Source organism: Eriocheir sinensis, unplaced genomic scaffold, assembly GCF_024679095.1.
Source record: "Eriocheir sinensis breed Jianghai 21 unplaced genomic scaffold, ASM2467909v1 Scaffold263, whole genome shotgun sequence".
Classification (NCBI taxonomy): Eukaryota; Metazoa; Arthropoda; class Malacostraca; order Decapoda; family Varunidae; genus Eriocheir; species Eriocheir sinensis.
Genome location: NW_026111569.1, coordinates 57,171 through 84,320, shown reverse-complemented (window position 1 = coordinate 84,320; position 27,150 = coordinate 57,171). Strand labels below are relative to the sequence as shown.

General features: G+C 47.3%; 1 protein-coding gene and 1 long non-coding RNA gene across 3 annotated transcripts; both read left to right on the top strand.

Annotated features, from left to right (window-relative positions):
- The first annotated feature begins 13,768 nt into the window (after nucleotides 1-13,768).
- LOC126991351 (uncharacterized) lies at nucleotides 13,769-16,053 on the top strand. 2 transcript variants are annotated; one of them, XR_007745436.1, is made up of 3 exons: nucleotides 13,769-14,665; nucleotides 14,765-14,863; nucleotides 15,161-16,053. It is a non-coding gene; the product is annotated as an uncharacterized LOC126991351 (long non-coding RNA). The 2 variants fall into 2 exon arrangements; XR_007745435.1 differs by having other exon boundaries at nucleotides 15,062-16,053.
- Nucleotides 16,054-25,291: 9,238 nt separating this feature from the next.
- LOC126991352 (uncharacterized) lies at nucleotides 25,292-26,913 on the top strand. Its single transcript, XM_050850115.1, has 2 exons — nucleotides 25,292-26,738; nucleotides 26,882-26,913. The coding sequence occupies exons 1-2, from the start codon at nucleotides 25,292-25,294 to the stop codon at nucleotides 26,911-26,913; spliced, it is 1,479 nt and encodes a 492-aa protein (XP_050706072.1).
- Nucleotides 26,914-27,150: the final 237 nt, after the last annotated feature.

Below are 27,150 nucleotides of genomic sequence, written 5' to 3'. Positions count from 1 at the left end.
AGGGATAAATTTAGTCTTATGCTGCAGGCAGTGGTGCCACCTTAGATGCTCAGGCCTCAGAAGTGTAAGAGGAGTGCAGAATTTTACATGCCCGGCTTGTGTAAGGAGACAGCAAGGACAAGAAACTGAGAGGGATGAGCTAGAGGTGAATGGAGGAGAGCTGGATGAGGTAGTACATTTCTTGTTATCTGGGAGATGTTCTGGACTGTGAGGCAGGAGTGGAGAGGACAGTGAGAGCGAGCGTGGCGGCAGCGTGGTTAAAGTGGAGGGAGGTGACTAGTCTACTTGTGAATCGTAGCATCCCTCTAAAGAGCAGAGCAGCGGTGTACCAAGCGTGTATTACAGTGGTTCCCAACCTTCTTTTCAGGCGACCCCAATCATGCACCTCTAGACATGACTGCGACCCCACTAGTTTAGTTGTATATGTGTTACTATAATGGAATAACACCATGTTTGATATTTTGAGGTTTTGGCAACCCCAAGAAAATCGCTTAGCGACCCCAGAGTTGGGAAAGGGGGGTGTATTAGATCAGTGATGTTGTATGGAGCAGAAACATGGGCTTTAACTAGAAACTTGATAGAGGTATTGAGAGCAAATGATCGCAGAAGGCTGAGGTATGTGGCGGGCATCAGGTGGCAAGTCAGGGTGTCCAGTGCAGAGGTAGCTAACAGATGTGGAGTACAGGACCTGGAAACAGTGCTCAGAAGGGAAAGACTCCGATGGTTTGGACATGTGAAGAGAGCAGGGGAGGACACAGTGCTGGGCATTTTGGAGAGATTGGAGGTAGAAGGAAGGAGACCAGTTGGTAGACCTAGGAAAACGTGGAGAAGTGTATACAGGAAGACTTGGCATTGATGGGATTGGATGAGCATAGGGCAGAAAACAGAGTGGAATGGAGGAGAGTCATAAAGTGTCCAGCCGCTCAGGAAGTGAAAACGGACGTTAAACAAAATGATGATGATGATGACTTATAAATGAATGCCCTTGCTGATTGATTACATGTGAATTAAAATGAGTTTTTGCCCTGTGAGTAAATCCTCAATTAATGGAGCATTATTTTTGTCTCAGCACAATCATAACAACACAGAGAATGGCGAGGCCCACAGGTTGCTGCCCCACTCTTTACAAACAAAATGGTGCTGGCATCAATCATACATTCAATTCAACAGACTTTTAGCATCAATCTACACTCCTTGCCCTTCCATTAGTCCACTTTAGTGAGGAATTACTGTACAAATAAACTGTCAGGTGTTCAATCTGCCCTTTGCCCTATTATATATACAGAGCTGTATGTACGGCTTCACATAATTTCTCTGTGGCCTGCACTGCAGCCACCTGGCAATAACCTTCATCCGGGGAAAGTTGACTCTTCAGAGTCCAAGGCAGCTGGCTACTGATGGGGACTTGTGGCCTGGCTCATGATGACATGATCACTGTTTAGGACAGAATCAGGCCAACAAACTTCCCTTGTGTCTAGCTGCCTGGAGGCAGTGGTGGGCACCACTAACCGGAAAGTTAGATTCGCTGACTGGTAATGCACTAACTAAAAGTTAGCTTCGCTTACGCTAAATTGCTAAACTGATAAAGAAATTAGTGGAAGCTAACGCTAACCTCTAACCGCTAACTTTTTTTATATGGATTTAGCTCCGGTTTAGTATTTTGGCTCTAAAACCCTTATAAACAAACCTAGTGACCTGAAACTTCAAAATGTTGTAGCTTAGACACAGAGCTTTCTAGAAAGGTATAGCATGCATGGTCCTCTTGGGGTGGCACATGACGCACCGGAAGTGCAAGACATTGGGGTTCGCCATATCTCTTGATTTAAGGACAAAGTACTTCTCCAGGTGGGGCCACGGGTTCCAGATCTTCTGGGACTCCTGGCCGTCAGCTTGAGTGTCCTCCGCCTCACCCACAGCTGCTGACGGCCCCCTAACAGGGCCAGCATCCTCAGGCGGAACAAAAACGTCCTCACTCCGGTCACCTTCCATGACTTTGATATCAAACGATAAACAAGGCGACAATAATGAACACAACTGCAGTGACAACGTTGCAGCTGAACTGAACAAGGAGCCCAAAGAGCAACAACAAAAAGAGAAGAGAAAGAAGCCTCCAGTTTTTCCTAAATCCATATATTTTACCCAAAAATTCCAGCAAATTTACGCACATTTTACTTTTTTCCATAACTGTCACTTTTATTTATATCATTTTAAGTTTATTTCTTGTCAGGTGGAAAATATTAAATTCTTGGTATTAAACCCCAAGTTCAATGAGTTGGAAATGGAAGATGCGTTACCCTAAAATACCCAAAAGTTTCCCTAATAATTGTCCAATTACCCAACTTTAAGGCATAATTTACCAAAAACTGGAAGCACTGGCATTGTTGCGCTACGTGGCTCAACTGGTGCTGTGTCTGCCCACAACGGATAAAAGCAAACCTGTATGAACTTTTTAGTGGACTTTAAGTTAGCGGACGAGGAACTACATGTAGCAGAAGCTAATTGGTCCACTAGCTGCTTCCAAAGTTAGTGAAAATGCTAATCAGCTAGCAAAAAAGTAACAAAAAAGTTAGCTTTGGTAATTAGCAGTTAGTGGAACCGTGCCCACCACTGCCTGGAGGAAATGAGAAAGAGAGAAAGATTTACAAGGAAGATAGCATCATAGATTAGGGAACAAAGGTTCAGAATATTCTAGTAACAAATAAAGATAATAAATAGACTTGGGAAGGTCACATCAACATGCAAATAAATGATAACAAAGAGACAACCAAAGTAACAGTGTGTCAAGCCAGGAACCACATGAGCCACAGCAAACAACGAACCAGGCACAGATGAAGTGAGTGGCTGGGATGGGGCACCTCAGCACTAGACACAGGGGCAGAGAACCAGGAAGAGATGAAGTGAGTGGCTGGGATGGGGCACCTCAACACCAGACACAGGGGCAGAGAACCAGGCACAGATGAAGTGAGTGGCTGGGATGGGGCACCTCAACACCAGACACAGGGGCAGAGAACCAGGCACAGATGAAGTGAGTGGCTGGGATGGGGCACCTCAGCACCAGACACAGGGGCAGAGAACCAGGCACACATGAAGTGAGTGGCTGGGATGGGGCACCTCACCACCAGACACAGGGGCAGAGAACCAGGAAGAGATGAAGTGAGTGGCTGGGATGGGGCACCTCAGCACCAGACACAGGGGCAGAGAACCAGGAAGAGATGAAGTGAGTGGCTGGGATGGGGCACCTCAGCACCAGACACAGGGGCAGAGAACCAGGCACAGATGAAGTGAGTGGCTGGGATGGGGCACCTCAGCACCAGACACAGGGCAGAGAACCAGGCACACATGAAGTGAGTGGCTGGGATGGGGCAACTCATCACCTGACAATGTGTAAGAGAACCAGGAAGAGATGAAGTGAGTGGCTGGGATGGGGCACCTCAGCACCAGACACAGGGGCAGAGAACCAGGCAGAGATGAAGTGAGTGGCTGGGATGGGGCACCTCAGCACCAGACACAGGGGCAGAGAACCAGGCAGAGATGAAGTGAGTGGCTGGGATGGTGCACCTCAGCACCAGACACAGGGGCAGAGATGAAGTGAGTGGCTGGGATGGGGCACCTCAGCACCAGACACAGGGGCAGAGAACCAGGAAGAGATGAAGTGAGTGGCTGGGATGGGGCACCTCAGCACCAGACACAGGGGCAGAGAACCAGGCAGAGATGAAGTGAGTGGCTGGGATGGGGCACCTCAGCACCAGACACAGGGGCAGAGAACCAGGAAGAGATGAAGTGAGTGGCTGGGATGGGGCACCTCAGCACCAGACACAGGGGCAGAGAACCAGGAAGAGATGAAGTGAGTGGCTGGGATGGGGCACCAGCACCAGACACAGGGGCAGAGAACCAGGCACACATGAAGTGAGTGGCTGGGATGGGCACCCTCAACACCAGACACAGGGCAGAGAACCAGGCACACATGAAGTGAGTGGCTGGGATGGGGGCACCAGCACCAGACACAGGGGCAGAGAACCAGGCACACATGAAGTGAGTGGCTGGGATGGGGCACCTCAGCACCAGACACAGGGCAGAGAACCAGGCACACATGAAGTGAGTGACTGGGATGGGCACCAGCACCAGACACAGGGCAGAGAACCAGGCACACATGAAGTGACTGATGGGGCACCTCAGCACCAGACACAGGGCAGAGGAACCAGGCACATTATCAGCTATTGTTATTATTATTATTATTATTATTATTATTATTATTATTATTATTATTATTATTATTATTATTATCAGCCAGTACTAGTCCACTGCACAAAAAGCCTTTCGACCAAGCTTCAGTTCTCTCTCCCTGATGCTAGTGTTTTCCATCCTGCTCTGCTGACGGTTCTAATGTCATCGCTACACTTGGTTCCCTGTCTGCTGGCTTCTATGACTCCTCCTTCTCCGTTCCATCCTTGCTGTCTGCCCCTGGCTATGACTCTAGTTCTCCATATCTCCCTCCGTCTGGTCTTGTGTGATGCATCCTGCCCTGGCTAAGGTTCTTATCTCATCCCTCCACCTTGGCTGCTGTCTGCCCTGGCTTCTATGACTCCTAGTTCTCCATATCTCCCTCCGTCTGGTCTTGTGTGATCCATCCTGCCCTGGCTAAGGTAATAATTTCACTTTCATCTCATTATATATCACTCAGGGATGTACTTCAGCACATGGTTTCCCACCTCTGTCTGTCCATCAGTGTAGCTCACCTCACTCCAGGCAAGATTCTATTTCACCTCTCCAGCCAATGTTTGTGTGGCCTGACCATTCAATTCCTACACTTGCTGGGTCGCCATTCTATTGAGAGCACAGATGAAGCACTGCCGCCATCAGCCTCACCTAACAGCCTCACCACACCCCAAGTAGCTCTTCACTTGCTGGGCCACTGGTTATACTAATGCAAGGTCTGCCATTACGAAGAGAGCGTTTTAGCTAGTTTGTCCACATCATTCCAACTAATATGCAATACTAACAGGAAAAAACTAAGTAAGGAAAATGAGACCCAGCAAAAGTCTCCATTTGCTCCCTCCCCTGCATGACCTTTGCATACCTCCTCCTCCCATCTCAACACACAACAAAAAGCACACCCCCATATAAACAACATCCCTTAATGTGTAACAGCTGATACCTTGGTCTGGGCAGGAATATCACAGAAGTGAAGTTGTCTGGGTGGCCGAGGCGTTCGCTGAGCCACTGCAGCGCTGTGTCCTCCATGCCCTGCGTCACCAAGCCGTCACCTGCACATCACAACAACCGTCAGGGTCCGTCCACACGGTCAAACACTGTCTGTTGGAAAGACACTGTGTTACCATATCATAAGGCGAAGCAGGATGACGTCATAGGCGTTGAAATGAAGGAAGTTGATATGGCAACAAACAGTGGTACCAGATGAAGTTGTGTACCATAGTTTCTACTCCGTTCACCAGGCAAAGATCGGCAGACAATGTTCAAAGTTGATGTTCGCTGGCAACCCACGGGTATCTAAGTCAGTGTTAGTATGGGCTCAAGAGACAGGTGACAGACGTACGGTCAGCCATGTTGACAGGGCAGGTGAGATCTAATCAACTGACAGCCTCAGTTCATCTGGTTAACAAGTAACTTTGTTCATCCTGTGCCTGGCAGTATCGTGTACTTCCAAGCCTCTGTCCCACCAGGCAGTGTCCGAAGTTCCGATACTACGAACATGGGCAGTGTCTGGTACACCTCTTGGTGCTCGCTTCTGACGTCATCAGCGAGCCTTTCCGCTTTCCATTGTTAACTGGTAGCAGCGTTTGTCCGACGGACATTGTTCGACCGTGTGGACGCACCCTTACAAGGCGTTCTGCACTGGTACCACTATGAGCCAGACATGGCCACCAACACACTGAGGTCCCTGCCATGATACTTAAATTTTTAACGTCTCTGCCTCCCATTATGACTGTTAACCAAGGCCACAGAGGAGATGAACCGGGTGTTCATGTGGCTGTTTTTCCCGTCCAAGGTGCAGAAGTTGTGTAACACTGTCTCCAGGATCACAGAACACTCCATGAAAATTTCAGCAACTGCTACAAGAGGCTTTTCAAATGGAAACTGAGTCACCGATATGTTTAAAAATAGGGACTTATTCCCTCAGCCACCCCCCCTTCCTGGTGTGACTGATCCCTGCCTCAGGTTATTTCTGTTGTGTTGATGAAGGTGACCCAGTGCATCAATACTACAGCAAGTGTTAGAAATTGGAGCTGATGCTGATGTTGGCCTGGAGGGTGAGGGAGGCTGTGGGGCTTATTGGGCATGTCAGCCGTGATGGCAGGGGCTGAGGCTACTTGTAGTGTAGACTGTTTCTCCTGCTGACATTGGTGAGTTGAAGGCAAGAAGCAACACACACCTCTTGTTAGCTCATCAGGCATTGTTCTGTCCCTGCCCTCCCCTTACTTTACTGTCTCCTAGTGTTCATACTCCATGGAGGGGACTCAGGGTCTACAGTGCGGCCATGGCTCTAGTGATATTAAGAGGCTGAAAAATGTCCAACCATTTCAAATGGTCCGTTTGGGCAGTAGATTCCTGGGTCCTCTCCTCCCCTCTGCTCTGCCACACAGCGCCAACACCTGTTTTTCCCTCTCCTATGTTACCTGTAGCTAACACATGAGAGGGAAAAACAGGTGTTGGGAGTGAGCGGCAGAGCAGAGGGGAGGAAAGGACCCAAGAAATCCGCCGTCCAAACAGACTATTTAAAATGGTTGGGTTTGGGTTTGGGTTTGGGTGAAAATTTTGAATAAAAATAAAAACAGACAAGAACTCATTGGAAAATGCCTTTTTGTGCTCTGTCTCATGTGCTTTAAACAACCCAACCTACATTATTAGATGAACATAACCACCAATAAGGAAAGCAACGAAAAAGCTCTGACTGTGTGTGCTCTCTATTGAATACAGATGTTGGGAGTGTGTTTGCTCACTGAAAGCCCAGACCTCTGCCACCGTGACCACTGCCACCCCCACCACCACACCCAGCGAGACACACGGCAGCCCCCTCTGGAGCTGCAGCAGCCCTGCCTCGGGCTGGCCTGTTGTTGTGCAGACGGGGGGCAGTGTTTGTACATAAGGCAGACGATGTAGTTATGTGAGTGGCCAGTGACACCTTTGCAGCACCTTCTACAAATGTTTCCTTTGACTGTGATTGTTGTTTTCAGTAAAGGGTCGCCTATAAGAGCTGCTGAGGGAACACTGTGATGGGGCTGCTGTGTGGAACGCTGTGTTTGGTGCGCCCAGCTGATCCAGTGTCAGTGTGTTTCACCCCCACACCCACGGGGAGCTGTGTGACTCACCAGTGGACGGAATGCACCACTGCAGCGGTCAAGTCCTCTGGTCTAGCAGGCTGCTGCAGGGGCAATGTCACACACCAGCACTCAGTTGGCCTGAGCCGCATAGCTCCCCATGAGTGGGGCAGGTCAAGCGGGACACTGGATCACCTGAGAGCCACAAAGCTTCATTATGAGGTCACCAGGGCTTACCAGTAGGGGTCATCCTGGGTCACAATGTGCAGGATGTCCAGCTTGTTGAAGGGCAGCCCGGCTTCCTTGCAGGGAATGTGCTTGTTGTCCTCCTTGGGGTCATAGTGGAAGTAGGCGTGCACCCTCACCTTGCTCTCCCTGAGGTGCACTGAGCTGCTGGCCGGGAGCAGTCTGAAGGTCATGGTGCCCTCCGCCTGCACCTGGAAGGGGACAGGAGGTGGGCTGGTTACTTGTGGGCTCGGAAAAATAAATAATGATATTAATAATTGTAATGATAGCTTTATTTCTTCCAGAGCAAGTATACAGGAAAAGCAAGGCAAAAGAGAGAATAAAATTTGACCAACAGTTATCTCTCTCTCTCTCTCTCTCTCTCTCTCTCTCTCTCTCTCTCTCTCTCTCTCTCTCTCTCTCTCTCTCTCTCTCTCTCTCTCTCTCTCTCTCTCTCTCTCTCTCTCCCCCTTCCCTTCCCTCCCCCCTCCCTCCCTCACCAGCATCTTGTGGACATCCGCCGGTGTCTTGCCCTCCACATTGAAGGTGTTGACCCCTGCACCTCGTCGGCAGCATGGATGAGGCCGGAGCAGTCAGCCATGCATGATGCGGGTGATGATGATGGCTCCGGAGTGGTCGTCCTGCTTGATGGTGGCTCCCTGGGGGTAAGTAAGGAAGGGACGTGTTAATGTTGAAGACGCTGCCATTGCCTCCACATTTTTTTTTTTTTTTTTTTTTTTTTACTGTTTATTGGGGGCAAAGGAGGGAGTTCAAAGGCAAGATAGACAGAGAGATAGAAGGAACAGAAGGCAGGGAAAGGAAGGGAGGAAAGAGAAAGAAAGAAAAAGAACAAGAGGAAGGAAGGAAAGAGTTTACCAGCAGAAGGGATGAAAGAATGAAGTTGCTGGTTAACTCTTGCATAAAGGGTTTGGACAGTATAGGGATGAGCAGGAGTGGAAATACAGACGAAGGGAGGCTGTTCCAGAGTTTACCAGCGAAAGGGATGAAAGAATGAAGATGCTGGTTGACTCTTGCATTAGGGATCTGGATAGTATAGGACTGAGCAAGAGTTGAGAGAGGAGGAGGTATGCAGGTGAAGGAGACAAGTAAGACACACCCAGCCACTACATCTACACACAAATTCCACAAAACCAGTCTTACTACTCCCCACAATAGGCTCTGCTCCCTTTCCCTCCTGTGGCAAGCACTGGGCAAACAGCCACAAGGGTCAGGGAACTCAACACAGACTGAGGCACAGAAATACAGTGTCTTACATAATGATTCTTAAACTGGGTGGCCATGACTTCCATCTCGACCAAAGAAAAAATAAATAAAAAGAAGGAAATGCCAATCTTTTCAAGTGCACTGCCTCAGATGACTGTTGTGAGGTGCTGGCTGTCTCTTTAAAACACTGAATCAGCCTGTACTCGCCTAGAATATTTATTACATCAGAATATTGAGAAGCTAACCTAACCTAACCTAACAAAGCCCCAAACAGTTACTATAGGTCTTGCCTCAGAAAATTCATACATGCTTCCTTACTAATGAGACTCTCTACAACAAAGTGAGGTCATCCTTAACGTGTCAGGCTCCCACCATGACTGTTTCCCAAGGCCACAGAAAAGACTAACCGGGTGTTCATTGGTGTTTTCCCCGCTCAAGATGCAAAAGCCATGTAAAGCCATCACCAGGATCACAAACCACTCCATCAAAGTCCCAGCAGCAACTTCTATGACAAGAGACTTTTCAAACAGGGTAAGTGAAGGGCAAATACATTTAAGATACAGACAGAGAGACAAGATTCCTACCATTGGCTCATTGCTCTTCACCCACTGCACAATCTTGACTGTCTCCTCATCCTCATCACCCTCGACGGGTGTTTCGGGCAGTGCAGTGTGAAGTCCTTGGCGGCAATGCTGGCGTGTGCCTGGAGAACTCCCTGCTGGATGAAGGAATGAAGATGCTGCTGCTCAACTCTTGCATAAGGGATCAGGATAGTATAGGGATGAGCAGGAGTAAAAATACAGACAAAGGGAGGCTATTGCTGTTTCAGAGTTTACCAGTGGAAGGGATAAAAGAATGAAGATGCTGGAAAACTCTTGTATAAGGAATTTGGACAGTACAGGGATGAAATAATGAAGATGCTGTTTGACTCTTGCATAAGGGATTTGGATAGAATAGGGATGAAAGAATGAACATGGTGGTTAACCCTTGCATAAGGGATCTGGAGAGCATAGGAATGAGCAAGAGTAGTCATGACAGTGAGGGGGACTTCAGGATGGCAAATATCAAGCTTGATGTACAAACAAACCTAAAATTAAGACACAGAACTGAGGAGAAAATGTACGGTTCCCCCCCAAGCCACGACCAACCTGGAGGTGTGGCGACTACAGGATGGCAATAGCTTGCTGGCGTCCGGTGAGGGTGTGGTGCGGCTGTGTGTCTCCCTCATGATAGGAATTCCGATCTCCTCCACACTGGACATCAGAGCCTGGCATGTCTTGCACGTGCGGTTGATCTGAGAGGAGGAGGAAGAGGAGGAAGAAGGTTTAGTGTTGACTTCAGCAAAACCTAGTGATCTTATTTGTTACTGGGGGAGCTTTGGGGGTCTTGGCAAACCTGGCGTGTTCTCATTTTTGTTGATTTTAAGGTTAGGGCAAGACAGAGCTAGTTTGTTGATTGTGACTTTGAAAACATTGTTCTAGACCCATCATCATCATCACCATCATTTCATGGACGCCTGCTCCTAGGAGCTCCCACCAGGGGATGGCCACGGCAGAAGAGCTTCCATCTTCCTCTATCCAGACATTCCCTCCTTGCCTGCTCAAAGTTTCTCAAAGATCTTTCCCCCCTCTCCCTAATGTACTCTTGCACCCTATCCCTCCATTTCACTGGAGGTCGTCCTCTAGCATTCCCTCCCTCTATCTCACTCACATACATCCTTCTGGTCATCTTACTCTCCTCCATTCACTCCATGTGGCCAAACCACTTTAAAGTCTGTCGCTTCACTTCTTCCACCACTCCACGCTTCTTCCCTTCACCCCCGTGACACATTCCAAAATGCTCGTACACACTTTCATTACTCATTCCATCCATTCTACTCACACCACAAGCACTCCTCAAATAACTCATTTCCACTGCCTGCACTCTAGACCTCTGACTTTCATTCCAGGCCCACGTTTCACTTGCATATGTGAGGGTTGGTACTATTATTGTATTTCTCAAATCCCTCTTTACCTCCATGCTGACACTTCTGCCATTCATGATTCGTCCCAAAGACCCTACCACCCTTCTTCCTTGCAATGCCCTTTCTCTTGTCTCTCCCTCCATACCACCATGCTTACACATAACTGATCCAAGGTACTTAAACTCATTGACCTCCTCCATTTCTTCACCATTCAAAATTATTTTGCATTCTTTTTCACATTAAATTCCCACTCTATATGGGCATACAAAATCTACAACCTCACTTCTACTTCACTCACAAACCATCACTTTACTCTTGTTGACATTTACTTTCAGCTTTCTCCTGTTCAGGTAAAATGCTTGTGTCAATAATAGCAGATAGTATTAGGGTTTTAGGGACCATATTGACAGACATAATTTAATTCACGACTCACAGCATGGATTTATTAAAGGAAAGTCATGCATTACTAATCTTTTATCCTTTTACAATAGAGTATACGAGGCAGCTGACAATGATGAGAGTTACAATGTAGTTTATCTTGATTTTAGTAAGGCCTTCGATAAGGTACTTCACCAGAGACTGTTAAATAAAGTCAGGGCTCATGGGATTAGAGGGAAGGTATTTGATTGGATTAGGGCGTGGATTTGCGACAGGAAACAGAGGGTTACCATTAACGGTAAAAAATCTGAATGGGGTAATGTTACCAGTGGGCTCCCCAAGGTTCAGTTTTAGGCCCGCTTTTATTCATTATCTACATCAGTGACATAGACAATGGGATAACTAGTGACAGGTAAATTTGCGGATGACACCAAAATAGGACGGACTATAAGGACAGGGGAGGATGCTAGAGCACTGCAGGAGGATCTCAACAAACTGTCAGCTTGGTCAGTGAAATGGTAGATGAATTTTAACATCACCAAGTGTAGCGTACTTAGTGTAGGAACACGCAACCCATTACACGGGTATAGTTTAGACTCCACAGCAATAGGCAGATCAGAGTGTGAAAGGGATCTGGGAGTGTTAGTGAAATCTTGACCCAAAACTAAGGAAGCAATGCATTAGTGCGAGGAATAGGGCTAACAGGGTATTAGGCTTTATTAACAGGATGGTAACCAACAGGAGTGCAGAGGTCATCCTCAGACTCTATTTAGCGTTAGTTAGGCCACACTTAGATTATGCTGTCCTGTTTTGGTGCCCACACCACAGAATGGACATCAACTTGCTAGAATCAGTTCAGAGGAGGATGACCAAGATGATTCAGGGGCTGAGGATCCTCCCATATCAAAATAGGGTGAAACATCTAAACTTACATTCACTAGAGACGAAGAGTGCGGGGAGATCTGATAGAAGTATTCAAATGGGTCAAGGGTTACAACAAAGGCGATATAAGTAAAGTTATGTGAATTAGCCGGCAGGATAGAACACGCAGTAATGGATTTAAATTAGAAAAGTATAGATTTACGAGGGAAATAGGCAAGCATTGGTTTAGTAATAGGGTGGTGGGGGAATGGAATAGACTCAGCAATCACATAGTTAGTGCAGGGACGATAGCTTGTTTTAAGAGTAGACTGGATAGCTACATGGACGAGGACGACAGGTGGCAGTGAGGTGTGGATGCAGTAAGGTGACAGGGTACTGGAGCGTACGCCCCCAGAAACTACACCTCACCCATCGTGAGTAGTGGGGGGGATTCTGGAGCTGCCCAGTGTAGGTCACTCGGCCTCTTGCAGTCTCCCCGTGTTCTTATGTTCTTATGTTCTTAACACCTTGGAGGAGAGGTTGACGGCTAGCTATGAACACACCGGTCTGGGTTATAATGACGACCCACCCAGCTGTTCATCCTTCCTTTTGGGTTGGTCTATAAAAGGGAACCTGGGCAAGGCAGCTGTGGTGACCCAGATACTGTAGTGGCCATGTCCTGGGGCTGAAGGGTCCTTGCCCGCTGCTGGCTCAGGGGCCAGAGGGATGGAGATGAGCACCACAGCCAGGCACACTTGTAACATGTGCCCCAAACTTTACCTAATTACTGCAAACCAGGCCTACAAAATGAATAAGAAATCAGGAGAGAAATGGAGTGGAACAATTTTGGTAAACATTGTATTATTATGACTATAAACCTGCCCCTCTCCCTGAGGAGAAGGGTGCAGTCTGTGCATATTCCCAGCCCTAAAATGTGCTTCATAAACTCTGCACCTCACACAAGATCCAGAGAGAAGTTAAGAAATGTGCCAAGCTGAATGGAGAAGAATGCCAGGCACAACATGGGGAGACAGGCCTTGAGTGTCCTGGACCAGGGAACAGACAAAGGTTAAAGGTGTCCTGGTGCCTATGAAAGGTGAGGCTTGGACTTGTGCACTTCATCTCATGCACCTCACAACAGCTGAGGAACCAAAGCACCCAGCCAGCGTGTAAGTCAGGGCAGACAGAGAAGCAGGACGTGAAATTAGAAGCTTTGTGGGGCAGGATGAAGTGTATTAACATCAGACACAGAGACAAATGGACTTTGTTTTCATTAAAGGAAGCAACTCCAGGGGGAAAAAAACACTAATCTCTGCTCCAATAAAATAAAGTATAGAGGAGCTGCCAAAAAGAGTTGTGAAAGACCTTCATCCTATAGCAGAGAAATAATGGGCTGTATAACTCAACATTTTGGCACCCAAGCACACATACTTGGCAAGGCTTTCATAGGCATTTTGGGCATTTCCAAGGACAGTTTTATGACCCTGGTGGTAGTTTGACCCTTCTTCTGTACCATGAACCTAAAAGAGCACTCATGAGAACCCAATTTATCTCCTGTTTGGCCTTTGGAAACAGTTGATGTGATGGACGAAAGCGTTTGATAATACCGACCAATATATGACAATGACGATGACGTGTGTACTGATGCAAAATTGAGTATATATAAGAGTGAGGAGACCTTAGTGAAGCCACAGTGAAGCCTGCCATTCCAGAGTCCCATCCAGAGGTGTTTGTGGTCCCTGGCCTGCAGGCTGGTGGTGGTGACCTGCCCGCGGTGCTTCAGGCCGCCGGCTTCCTTCAGGGAGGACGTGAAGAGTGACTCAACAACCTCTGCAATAAGAACAGTCTCACCATTACCGGCATTTGTTGGGCTCGGATAACTTGAACAGCTTTGTGGAGTGTGGACAGCCTCAGGATGTTTGTACATGTTTGTGCTGACTTTTGTAGTGACATGAAGAGGGGCTCAACAGCCTGTCTTAAGGATAAATAACTACAGCATTACTTGTTTGGCAGACTCAGAAGAGCTGGACAAAATCAAGGCATCCTGACAGTCAAAACATATGTTTACACCTCCCTCCCTTCCCTATCACCCCCTTGTTCATCGCCGACACTTTTTATCATTCTTTTCACCCTTTCGTTTAAAGCCCTTCCCTCCACCTTCCCTGGCACACTGAGTCACCTTATTCCCCGTGACTGCCACAATCATCCCTTCTTCCTTCCCGTTTGTTCAGTGGCACAGTGACGGCCCTCCTCCAGTGTTCCGGCACCTCACCCTGCTCACAAGCTTGGCCATGTGAGGCGTTGGTGTAAAAGTTGTGACCAAACCAATCAAAGCGGGAAGTACTGTTTTTGGCGGCATCTGGCACCTGAATTCTTGCTGCATTGTGCGGTGAAGCAAGTTTCAGAAAAAGCAGCCTTAAACCAGGTGATTCATAGGCCTAAAGTTGTGTGACTTCTCCGTTGAAGTCCCCAATTTATCTCGACTTCTTTCAGAAAGCTTTTTGTTCTCTAAACAGTTTGTTGATGTCACTCTACCAAAATAGTCATATACTCTGTCTACTTTCCCTACTGTTCCTTAACTGTCTATTTTGTATCGTCTGTCCAGCATGCATTCCCTCCCTTCCTCTTCCACACACCTTGTGTCCCACTACGTCCCAGGCTGCCCTTGACACTGAACTCTTCTCAACCCGTCTGCTGTAATTGCCTTCACTGTTATCCTGGTAACATACAGTACCAGGTCTTTCTCTGCCTCTGTGGTGGATAGTGGAGTGTTTCCCATGTGGTATTGGTGTGCTGGATATCCCTTCACTGTTATCCTGGTAACATACAGTACCAGGTCTTTCTCTGCCTCTGTGGTGGATAGTGGAGTGTTTCCCATGTGGTATTGGTGTACTGGATATCCCTTCACTGTTATCCTGGTAACATACAGTCCCAGGTCTTTCTCTGCCTCTGTGGTGGATAGTGGAGTGTTTCCCATGTGGTATTGGTGTGCTGGATATCCCTTCACTGTTATCCTGGTAACATACAGTACCAGGTCTTTCTCTGCCTCTGTGGTGGATAGTGGAGCATTTCCCATGTGGTATTGGTGTACTGGATATCCCTTCACTGTTATCCTGGTAACATACAGTACCAGGTCTTTCTCTGCCTCTGTGGTGGATAGTGGAGCATTTCCCATGTGGTATTGGTGTGCTGGATATCCCTTCACTGTTATCCTGGTAACATACAGTACCAGGTCTTTCTCTGCCTCTGTGGTGGATAGTGGAGCATTTCCCATGTGGTATTGGTGTGCTGGATATCCCTTCACTGTTATCCTGGTAACATACAGTACCAGGTCTTTCTCTGCCTCTGTGGTGGATAGTGGAGCATTTCCCATGTGGTATTGGTGTGCTGGATATCCCTTCACTGTTATCCTGGTAACATACAGTACCAGGTCTTTCTCTGCCTCTGTGGTGGATAGTGGAGCATTTCCCATGTGGTATTGGTGTGCTGGATATCCCTTCACTGTTATCCTGGTAACATACAGTACCAGGTCTTTCTCTGCCTCTGTGGTGGATAGTGGAGCATTTCCCATGTGGTATTGGTGTGCTGGATTTCCCCTCCCAAGGTGCAGGACTTTACATTTTTCTTCACTGCATTGTAGCAGCCACTTTTTGCTCCTGTCCTGTAGCTTGGTGAGGTGTTCTGGCAGGAAATCTGCAGCCAAGGGGTTAAGACTCTCACATCCTCACTCACTCCAGCACTGTGTTTCACTCCTACTCTTGCTCTGCCAAATACTTCCCTCACCTTCCTTCTGTACCTCTGCTTGTACCAGTCTCTCACTGGACACTTCCTTCCTCACATTAGATCTCTTCCTATTCCCTTAAATTCCCACTCGTCTCTCATCCTTACATTTCCTAATACCAGACTGTTGTGCCTGTCTTCCAATCACTGCATCACAATTCCCACGTTCAGTTTCCCAGATATTTTGTGTGTACTTTATTTTGCCCTGGCAGGAGAGGCAAGATTTCAACCAATATCAGACACAGCTTCTATCTTACTCCCCTGTTGGTGGGAGAATTAGTCCCAGAAATCACGGTGACACTGCATACTAAATCACGGTGAATGGTCTGAGAGGTGGGATGAGTCTTGGCTGTGTGAAGTGTTGTACTGAGGAGGGGAAGACTGAGGTGGTCGGGACAGGAGGAGAGAATGGGTGAGGGTGAGCGACACAGTAGATTATGGGTAGTGTTGGTGGAGGCAGACCAAAGAAGACACAGGATGATACAGTACAGAAAGACCTACAGACCCTTGGTTACTGAGGTGCTTTGGCTGTATGGATGGAGAGGAGGAGTGAAGGGTGAGGGTGATGGTGAGGGAGGCAGCAGGTGATGGGTAGTGTTGGTGGAGGCAGACCAAAGAAGACACAGGATGATACAGTACAGAAAGACCTACAGATCCTGGGTACACTGAGGTGCTTTGGCTGTATGGATGGAGAGGAGTGAAGGGTGTCAGGGTGAGGGTGAGGGAGGCAGCAGGTGATGGGTAGTGTTGGTGGAGGAAGATCACAGAAGACACAGGATGATACAGTACAGAAAGACCTACATACCCTTGGTTACTGAGGTGCTTTGGCTGTATGGATGGAGAGGAGTGAAGGGTGTCAGGGTGAGGGTGAGAGAGGCCGTACAGTTTATCCTCATCTTACACAGAGGGGGCTTCGTGGTGCAGTGGTTAGCACACTCGGCTCACAATTGAGAGCCCGGGTTCGATTCCCAGGCGGAGTGGAAAAATTTGGGCAGCTTTTCCGATACCCTACGCCCCTGTCCACCCAGCAGTGAATGGGTACCAGGTATTAATCTGGGGTTGTGTCCCGTCTCCTGGGATCTGTTCCCTTCTATAATTCCTTCCCCCTCCTGTCTCTCTTCGGCATATGACCACAGATGTTGTGCCGACTAAGCAAAACTTTTCACCTTTCGCAGTTTATTGTAACAGGAAATTCGTCTAACCCGGGCATGATTCCACGGTAAGGAACTCTAACTCAACCACAGAAAAATTACTGTAACGCTTGATGTCTCTCGCTCTCAGCCACTAACTAATCAGCACCCCGCTCCTCCTTGCCTCAGGCCGCCCCTTCCCCACCCTGCCGCCCCTCCCTGCTACTCCCAGGCCCATTTTGTGGCACACACTGCATAGAGGCTGCTGCTGCTGCTGCCCGAACCCTGCCTGGAGGTGGTGGTGTGACGCTGGAGGAGGGGAGGGAGCTTGTGAGGGGATGACATTTCTGTTAACACCATTATGAAACAAGACAGGGAGGATGAGGAAAGAAAACAACAAGAGGAGGAGGAGGAGGAGGAGGGGGAGGTGGAGGAGGAGGCCAAGACTATGCTTCCTGCATCCCATTCTGAGTCATGTGGAGTGCCAGAAGGTGTTGATCACAGCCAACAACGCTTCCCAATGAGGTGGTGAGGCAGCTGGAAGAAGCAGTCTCCGTCTACACTTGCATGGACACAGACCAAGGAAACCAAGGCAGACAGGCACCTGCCACTTTGCACATTAACCCCTTGACTGGGGATTTCCTACCAGAAGACCTCACCAAGATACAGAAATGGAGCAAAAAGTGGCTGCTACAATTCAATGAAGAAAAGTGTAAGGTCCTGCACCTTGGGAGGGGATATCCACCATACCAATACCACATGGGAAACACTCCACTATCCACCACAGAGCCAGAGAAAGACCTGGGTGTGTGTTACCAGGCTAACAGTGAAGGCAAAATCCGTGACAATCGCAGTGGACGGGTTAAGAGAAACATCCTGCAGGGGCAAGAAGAGGAGGCAATGCAGAACACTAGTAAGTTAATGAGATGTGTTGTGAGTTCCCTCAACTTGGAAGGTTTTTAGCCAGTCTCTCCCTCCCCTCAGGCTTGGTGTGTGCGCACTTCTCTCTTGAGGTCAATAAAGTGTTGTTTTTCTCAAATTCCACTGTGCTCACATCGTATTTTTCTAACTTAGTGAACGGCAGCAGAGTGTATTTTCTAATTTCTATGTGGCTACGTAAGGGCACTCACGAGTGAAGGGGAGAAAAAGAGGGGATTTAGGGAAGGGGCCAAAGAAAAAGTTTCCTCTAGTCCCTGCAACACAAACTTTCTCTAACAAGTTGGAGGCACAGATACAAAAACCTACATTAGATGAGGATACACTGCAGCTGAGGTGGAGGGTAACTAAGGCAGACATGATGACACAGTGCAGAATGGCCTACAGACCCTGGGCCTGACCAGAGGGCCTGCTGAAGCCTGAACAGTGCCTGCAGGCAGAGTGAGGCTGGCTGGACACACTCAGAGACTTGGAAAGGACTCTACTTTCTCTGAGAATGATGATGATGGTGATTTTTTTACGGCAGTGGAAGCCACAAAAATGAGACAGCAGACTATCAAGCACTGCTCCAGCTGAAGGAAGTCAGCACAGGAGGCCAAAAAGAGAGGCTCAGTTTCAATTGGAGAGGCGTCTTGATACTCTTGATGCTGACGATGATGGTGATGATAATGATGACGATGATGGTGATGATGATGATGCTGATGATGATGGTGATGATGATGATGACGATGATGGTGATGATGATGATGATGACGATGATGGTTATGATGGTGATGACGATGATGATGATGATGATGACAATGATCTGTCTACCTGGGAAAAAGCAGGCTGTCGGGCTGCACATACACCCACCTTGAGGGGCAGTGGATGAGGTGCTGTTCTGGGAAGTGTGAGAAGTGTGCCGGGAGGTTCCAGGGCAGCAAGGCGACCCTGCAGGGGAGGTCAAGCAGCATGCCCCCCAGGTAATGCCTGCAACAACACACAGGGTCACTTCCTCACACTCACATCAAATATCAATACATTCAGTTCTGTACAAGAGGAGGGAGAAGGTCTGCTTGCAGGATATGAACCAATGAATGACTTGGAGGAATCAGGTGACACAGACCTATTACTGGAAAGGGTAGGTGAAGATGACACAGACCTATTACTGGAAAGGGTAGGTGAAGATGACACAGACCTATTACTGGAAAGGGTAGGTGAAGATGACACAGACCTATTACTGGAAAGGGTAGGTGAAGATGACACAGACCTATTACTGGAAAGGGTAGGTGAAGATGACACAGACCTATTACTGGAAAGGGTAGGTGAAGATGACACAGACCTATTACTGGAAAGGGTAGGTGAAGATGACACAGACCTATTACTGGAAAGGGTAGGTGAAGATGACACAGACCTATTACTGGAAAGGGTAGGTGAAGATGACACAGACCTATTACTGGAAAGGGTAGGTGAAGGCACAGACCTATTACTGGAAAGGGTAGGTGAAGATGACACAGACCTATTACTGGAAAGGGTAGGTGAAGATGACACAGACCTATTACTGGAAAGGGTAGGTGAAGATGACACAGACCTATTACTGGAAAGGGTAGGTGAAGATGACACAGACCTATTACTGGAAAGGGTAGGTGAAGATGACACAGACCTATTACTGGAAAGGGTAGGTGAAGATGACACAGACCTATTACTGGAAAGGGTAGGTGAAGATGACACAGACCTATTACTGGAAAGGGTAGGTGAAGATGACACAGACCTATTACTGGAAAGGGTAGGTGAAGATGACACAGACCTATTACTGGAAAGGGTAGGTGAAGATGACACAGACCTATTACTGGAAAGGGTAGGTGAAGATGACACAGACCTATTACTGGAAAGGGTAGGTGAAGATGACACAGACCTATTACTGGAAAGGGTAGGTGAAGGCACAGACCTATTACTGGAAAGGGTAGGTGAAGATGACACAGACCTATTACTGGAAAGGGTAGGTGAAGATGACACAGACCTATTACTGGAAAGGGTAGGTGAAGGCACAGACCTATTACTGGAAAGGGTAGGTGAAGATGACACAGACCTATTACTGGAAAGGGTAGGTGAAGATGACACAGACCTATTACTGGAAAGGGTAGGTGAAGATGACACAGACCTATTACTGGAAAGGGTAGGTGAAGGCACAGACCTATTACTGGAAAGGGTAGGTGAAGGCACAGACCTATTACTGGAAAGGGTAGGTGAAGGCACAGACCTATTACTGGAAAGGGTAGGTGAAGATGACACAGACCTATTACTGGAAAGGGTAGGTGAAGATGACACAGACCTATTACTGGAAAGGGTAGGTGAAGATGACACAGACCTATTACTGGAAAGGGTAGGTGAAGATGACACAGACCTATTACTGGAAAGGGTAGGTGAAGATGACACAGACCTATTACTGGAAAGGGTAGGTGAAGATGACACAGACCTATTACTGGAAAGGGTAGGTGAAGATGACACAGACCTATTACTGGAAAGGGTAGGTGAAGGCACAGACCTATTACTGGAAAGGGTAGGTGAAGATGACACAGACCTATTACTGGAAAGGGTAGGTGAAGATGACACAGACCTATTACTGGAAAGGGTAGGTGAAGATGACACAGACCTATTACTGTAAAGGGTAGGTGAAGAAGAACAAGAACTATTACTGGAAAGGGTAGGTGAAGATGACACAGACCTATTACTGGAAAGGGTAGGTGAAGTCACAGACCTATTACTGGAAAGGGTAGGTGAAGATGACACAGACCTATTACTGGAAAGGGTAGGTGAAGGCACAGACCTATTACTGGAAAGGGTAGGTGAAGATGACACAGACCTATTACTGGAAAGGGTAGGTGAAGATGACACAGACCTATTACTGGAAAGGGTAGGTGAAGATGACACAGACCTATTACTGGAAAGGGTAGGTGAAGATGACACAGACCTATTACTGGAAAGGGTAGGTGAAGGCACAGACCTATTACTGGAAAGGGTAGGTGAAGATGACACAGACCTATTACTGGAAAGGGTAGGTGAAGATGACACAGACCTATTACTGGAAAGGGTAGGTGAAGATGACACAGACCTATTACTGGAAAGGGTAGGTGAAGATGACACAGACCTATTACTGGAAAGGGTAGGTGAAGATGACACAGACCTATTACTGGAAAGGGTAGGTGAAGATGACACAGACCTATTACTGGAAAGGGTAGGTGAAGATGACACAGACCTATTACTGGAAAGGGTAGGTGAAGATGACACAGACCTATTACTGGAAAGGGTAGGTGAAGATGACACAGACCTATTACTGGAAAGGGTAGGTGAAGATGACACAGACCTATTACTGGAAAGGGTAGGTGAAGATGACACAGACCTATTACTGGAAAGGGTAGGTGAAGATGACACAGACCTATTACTGGAAAGGGTAGGTGAAGATGACACAGACCTATTACTGGAAAGGGTAGGTGAAGGCACAGACCTATTACTGGAAAGGGTAGGTGAAGATGACACAGACCTATTACTGGAAAGGGTAGGTGAAGATGACACAGACCTATTACTGGAAAGGGTAGGTGAAGGCACAGACCTATTACTGGAAAGGGTAGGTGAAGATGACACAGACCTATTACTGGAAAGGGTAGGTGAAGGCACAGACCTATTACTGGAAAGGGTAGGTGAAGGCACAGACCTATTACTGGAAAGGGTAGGTGAAGGCACAGACCTATTACTGGAAAGGGTAGGTGAAGATGACACAGACCTATTACTGGAAAGGGTAGGTGAAGATGACACAGACCTATTACTGGAAAGGGTAGGTGAAGATGACACAGACCTATTACTGGAAAGGGTAGGTGAAGGCACAGACCTATTACTGGAAAGGGTAGGTGAAGATGACACAGACCTGTTACTGGAAAGGGTAGGTGAAGGCACAGACCTATTACTGGAAAGGGTAGGTGAAGATGACACAGACCTATTACTGGAAAGGGTAGGTGAAGATGACACAGACCTATTACTGGAAAGGGTAGGTGAAGATGACACAGACCTATTACTGGAAAGGGTAGGTGAAGATGACACAGACCTATTACTGGAAAGGGTAGGTGAAGATGACACAGACCTATTACTGGAAAGGGTAGGTGAAGATGACACAGACCTCCCATCCACCATCCACCCATGCAATGGCAGGAAACAATGCGGGAAATAAATTGGTAAAGTTTACCCCCACACACAACGCCCCATTGGCCGGCACAAGTATGAGTACACTTTCCCCACACAACACTGTGCGGCTTAATCTACAGACTCCCCTCAACATTTTTATCTATTCTTTCCTTTTGGCTAATGTGCAGACCACTGGTGTAGCCAGACACACTCAGCACTTAGATCTGATGCGCTTTGTCCAATCTTTTCCTTGGAAAGTACATTTCCTAATTTCTAAGGTAGCGTGTGTCCCGCCACATAAGATGCACCGGAGTATAAGACACACCTATAATTTAGCAAGATGTATTTAGAAAAGTAAAGTCTGTGTGTGTCTGGAGGTGGTGATGTGACGCTGGAGGAGGGGATGGAGCTTGTGAGGTCACGGATGACATTTCTATCAACACCATTTTGCAACAAGACAGGGAGGAAGAGGAAAGAAACAACAGGAGGAGGAGGGCAAGACCCACAGCATGCTTAGTTATTTCATAGTTCAAAGAGTTAAGAATAACATCTAATTTAAGTGAACATTTTTTAAATAAACTTTGTACCATTCCTATATGTGGATTTCTACCCCCAAAGTTTGTCCGGGATTCTGGACGTCGCTACTACAGGCACGTGAGGCTAAAAACGCTTCTATTTCAGGGTAAGAATACTTAGTGTTGCAGAAAAATATTGGCAGTAGTTGAGGAAGTCTCTCTCTTACCCACAAATCCCTTCCTCGCGTGACCCTTGCCTGCAGGGAGGGACGCTGCCTCCTGAACGTGGTAAGCTGTTCGACCTACTAATATACTTGTCACAGGCTACGGTGCCAACACACCACCAAGGCTCCATCAACGCCAAGGCACCTCGTTTCCTTTCTGTTACTTGCTTGCAGTAAACTTTAGACGATGGAGAAAATTAGTGCAAAGTAATGACGGGGAGGTGGGAGGGGACACTGATCCCATTACTCGCCCTGCTCTCTTGTGTTAACACACACACACACACACACACACACACATAACCCAGCCCCGTGACCCCTCCCCCAGCCCCCCTTCCATATCACACCGCTTTCTCACCCCCATCCCTAGACAACCCAACCCCATACCCTCCCAACCCCCCTCGATGCTTTTGACCAATCCCACAAGTATTACTAATAAATTTGAGCAGTTATGTCTGGTCGCTGAGCAAAAGGATCCCGATGTTATCACAATAAGTGAGACCTGGTTTTCAATCAATAAACCATCATTCATGTACGAACTTAGAAACTATGATTTGTTTCACAAACACCGAGGCAGCCGTGGTGGCGGCGTGTGTGTGTACGTAAGACAGCCCATGAATGCTGTACAAGCACCAATCGCTGTTCCTCCACAGTTAGAGTGTTTATGGGTGCCTTTGAAAAGTGTTAGGAGAATAGGACAAATATTATTGTGTGTATTGTACTACCCACCAGATTCCCCTGTCCATGACGGACTGACTAACCGTGTGGTGTCTAGTGTTGATTTATTCCGTTCAACGCACACTGATTGCAAGGTGGTTATTGCTGGTGATTTTAATGGTCTTGATAAGAACAGAGTGTGTGATGCTCTCCATATACGAAACCTAGTGACTCAGCCGACCCATGAAAACTCAGGGATAGACTTGATTTTAACAGACATACACTCAGATTATTGTTCTCCCGAATATCTGCCCCTATTGGTCTTAGTAGACATAAATGTGTTTTGGTAAGACCTACGGCACTACCACCTCCCCCACAACATCGCACCCTCCAATACAGACCGTTCAAGGATTCGTCCGTGAGGAGCTTCGGATTCTGGATCACGGTAGTGGACTGGTCGTTCTTACAAATAATGCCAACCGTGGAACAACAAGAAAATGCACTGTTCGCCGTCCTGAAGCACCAGTATGAAACACATTTCCCCTTAAATCTTGGCGCAAACGAGATAATGACAAACCGTGGATGACCCCAGAGATAAAACGTCTGATAAACAAAAAGCGCCGTGCGTACAACCAACATCACACAGAGCGATATCGTGAACATAATTCTGCTTCAAAAAGGAAAATCAAACAAGCAAAGGTTGAATATTTTTGAGTCAGTGCAAAATGAAAGTGGTCTTAATAAATGTATCACAATGTTAACTGAACCTAAACGCATACCAGTGAATCTTTCGGCTTTTAACCTTGATGACCATCGACAAATTGCAAATATGATTAACGAACACTTCGCTGCCATATGTACAAACTACCCACCCATCGGCCCAGGTGTAGTACCGGCCCACCAGCCATCGCTTCCTCCGCCTCGTTATTCTAAACTACACATATATAAAGACTTAAAGAAAATAAAAACAAGGAAAGACACTCCCCCGGTGAACTCCCGTTAAAACTAATAAAGGAGTTTGCGTATGAACTGTGTCAACCTTTGGAGATCATGTACAACAGCTGCTTACCATCTTGCCCTACGCGATGGAAGAGCTCGACAGTGACAGGACTCCCCAAAGCTCCAAATGTTACCAGCCTTTGACAACTACGGCCTGTGTCACTCACAGACACACTCGGAAAGACGTTGGAGGGCCACGCAGCAAACCTGGTTCTTGCAGACATTCTACACAAAATCGACCACCAGCAGTTTGGAAACTTGAAGGGGCGCTCCACCACGCTGTACATGGTGTACCTCTTGGACGCCATACTTAAAGGCTTGGAGCAAAGAGACACTGTAGCCCACCTGTGTCTCATTGACTTCAAAAAAGCATTTGATAACGTGGATCACAGTGTAGCAGTGACCCACCTACACCACCTCGGATGCAGAACTTCACTGCTGCTGTTCATAACATCCTTCCTTACTGACAGACAGCAGTGCACAAGATATTACGGCGAGACATCTGAGTGGCTGCCAACAACCTGTGGAGTGCCCCAGGGAACATGCATTGGGCCAGTCATTTCCCTAGCAGTTATCAACAGTCTTCTGCTTCAGTCATCGTGTAAAGCCAAGTTTGTTGATGACGTCACTGTATACGCAGTGACCAAAGCAACCGACCTGCAAAATAACCCAGTCCAAGAACAAATCACCACAGCTCATCTTCAGTGTGAGGAGCTTAAACTAATACCAAACCAAAGCAAATGCGAGATCATCAATATCAGCCTCCTCAAGAGGGACGTGGCGTTCCCAACGTTCTCATCGACACCAAGGAATACTTAAGCAAGATTGACAACATCCTCAGCGACACAACCAAGTTTAAGAAAATAACAAGAAACCCGACGGAAGCCCTCAAGAAAAGACTCAACAAACTAATAGCGAAAATAACTCCACCTGCGACGTCAAGTTCGACCGACTCACCGGCGAATATGAGATGGGAAACTGCTATGGCAATGTCAAGACTCACAAGCCAGGCAACAAATTGAGACCAATAATATCTCAAATCCCAACCCCTACCTACAACATCGCAAAGAGATTGTGCGCCCTCCTTACACCGTACATCCCAACCACCTATTGCCTGCAGTCAGCAACAGACTTCATCGACATTCTCAAGAACAACAACGCGGGAGGAAGAGTTGCTTCACTAGACGCCGAATCCCTCTTTACGAATGTCCCCGTGGACCGCACCATCAACTACATCATCGACCGTGTGTATAAAAACAACTCTACACCTACCCTCGCCATCCCAGAAGCTGTACTTCGAGAACTACTGGAATGCTGTACAAAGGAAGCACCGTTCATCTGCCCCCGGGGAAACAAATACTGCCAGGTAGATGGCGTAGCCATGGGTTCTCCTCTTGGTGTACTCTTGGCAAATTTTTTCATGGGCTGCATCGAGGAGGAAGTTTTCAAGATAATAGAAAAGCCAGATATATACTGCCGGTATATTGACGATATATTCATCAAGACAAAGGATGCCACCGAAGCAGAACGCCTTAGACTCCACCTCCAAGAAACCTCCGGACTGAAATTCACCATGGAAAACAGCGAAGACGGAGCCATGCCTTTTCTAGACGTCCTCGTCCAACAAGAAGACGGAAGATTTACCACCAGCGTCTACACCAAACCAACGAACCCAGGATTTTGCTTAAACGGACGAAGTGAGTGCCCCACGAAGTACAAGGATTCCACCATCTGCGCCTATATCAGAAGAGCGCTCACACACTGCAGTACGTGGAAGCAAGTCCATCAAGAAATAGAGCGCTCAACTCAAGTTCTGATAAACAACGGCTTCAGCGAAAAGGACATCAGCCGCCTGACGAAGAAGATCATAGACGGCTGGCACAGCAAGAAGCAGAAAGAGGAGAAGAAAGAAGACATCAGCATTTTTTACAAAGCGACATTCTCTACCGCCTACAAAGAAGATGAGAGGGTCATTACACAAATAGTAAGAAGAAACGTCAAGCCATCCGACCCCAACAAACAAGTAAAGCTGGTCATATACTACAAGACCAAGAAAACCAGCCATCTCCTTCTGAAAAACACCCCCTCAAAAGAGATAGAGAGCCTACAAAAGTCGCATGTCATATATAGGTTCACGTGCAACCAAGGAAACTGTGAAGTCCTTCCCTCTACCTATGTTGGCATGACGACAACAAGACTCTCGCGACGACTGACATTCCACCTCGCGTCAGGAGCACCCAAGAAACACCTGAAGGAGCAGCATAGAATCAACATCACAAGAGAAATGCTGGAAAACAACACGGAGATCCTGACAACATGTCCTGACACAAGACGCCTCACCAGCCGAGAGGCACTCTACATCAAAACAACAAACCCGACATTAAACATGCAGGCAGAAGATCTACAAGCCCTACCAAGTGCGCGAAGAACAAGTTTGACGAGTACCCCCGCGCAGCCCGTAGTAACACCTGCCAGCCAATCAGAGACCAGGACGCGCAGTGGGACGACCAACACAGCGGTATAAATCCACCCCCGCTCCCCACACAAGACATTCTATCAGGTATCCTTACCAATGAAAGACCTCGCTTCTGAGGAAGGTTCTAGGACCCTAAATCTCGATCTAGCGAACATGACTAGCTTCGGCGAAGTCATACAGCCGATTAAGAAAGAGTTTAAGACTATCATAAGATATAAGGAGAATATCTTAAGAAAATAATCAATGCTCAACTAGCTATCACATTCAATGATATATATATATATATATATATATATATATATATATATATATATATATATATATATATATATATATATATATATATATATATC

Coding starts and splice junctions, on each gene's coding strand:
- LOC126991352 (XM_050850115.1), top strand. CDS start 25,292: ATGGGAAACTGCTATGGCAATGTCAAGACTCACAAGCCAGGCAACAAA. Junction 26,739..26,881: donor AGATCTACAAGCCCTACCAA/GTGCGCGAAGAA, acceptor ACATTCTATCAG/GTATCCTTACCAATGAAAGA.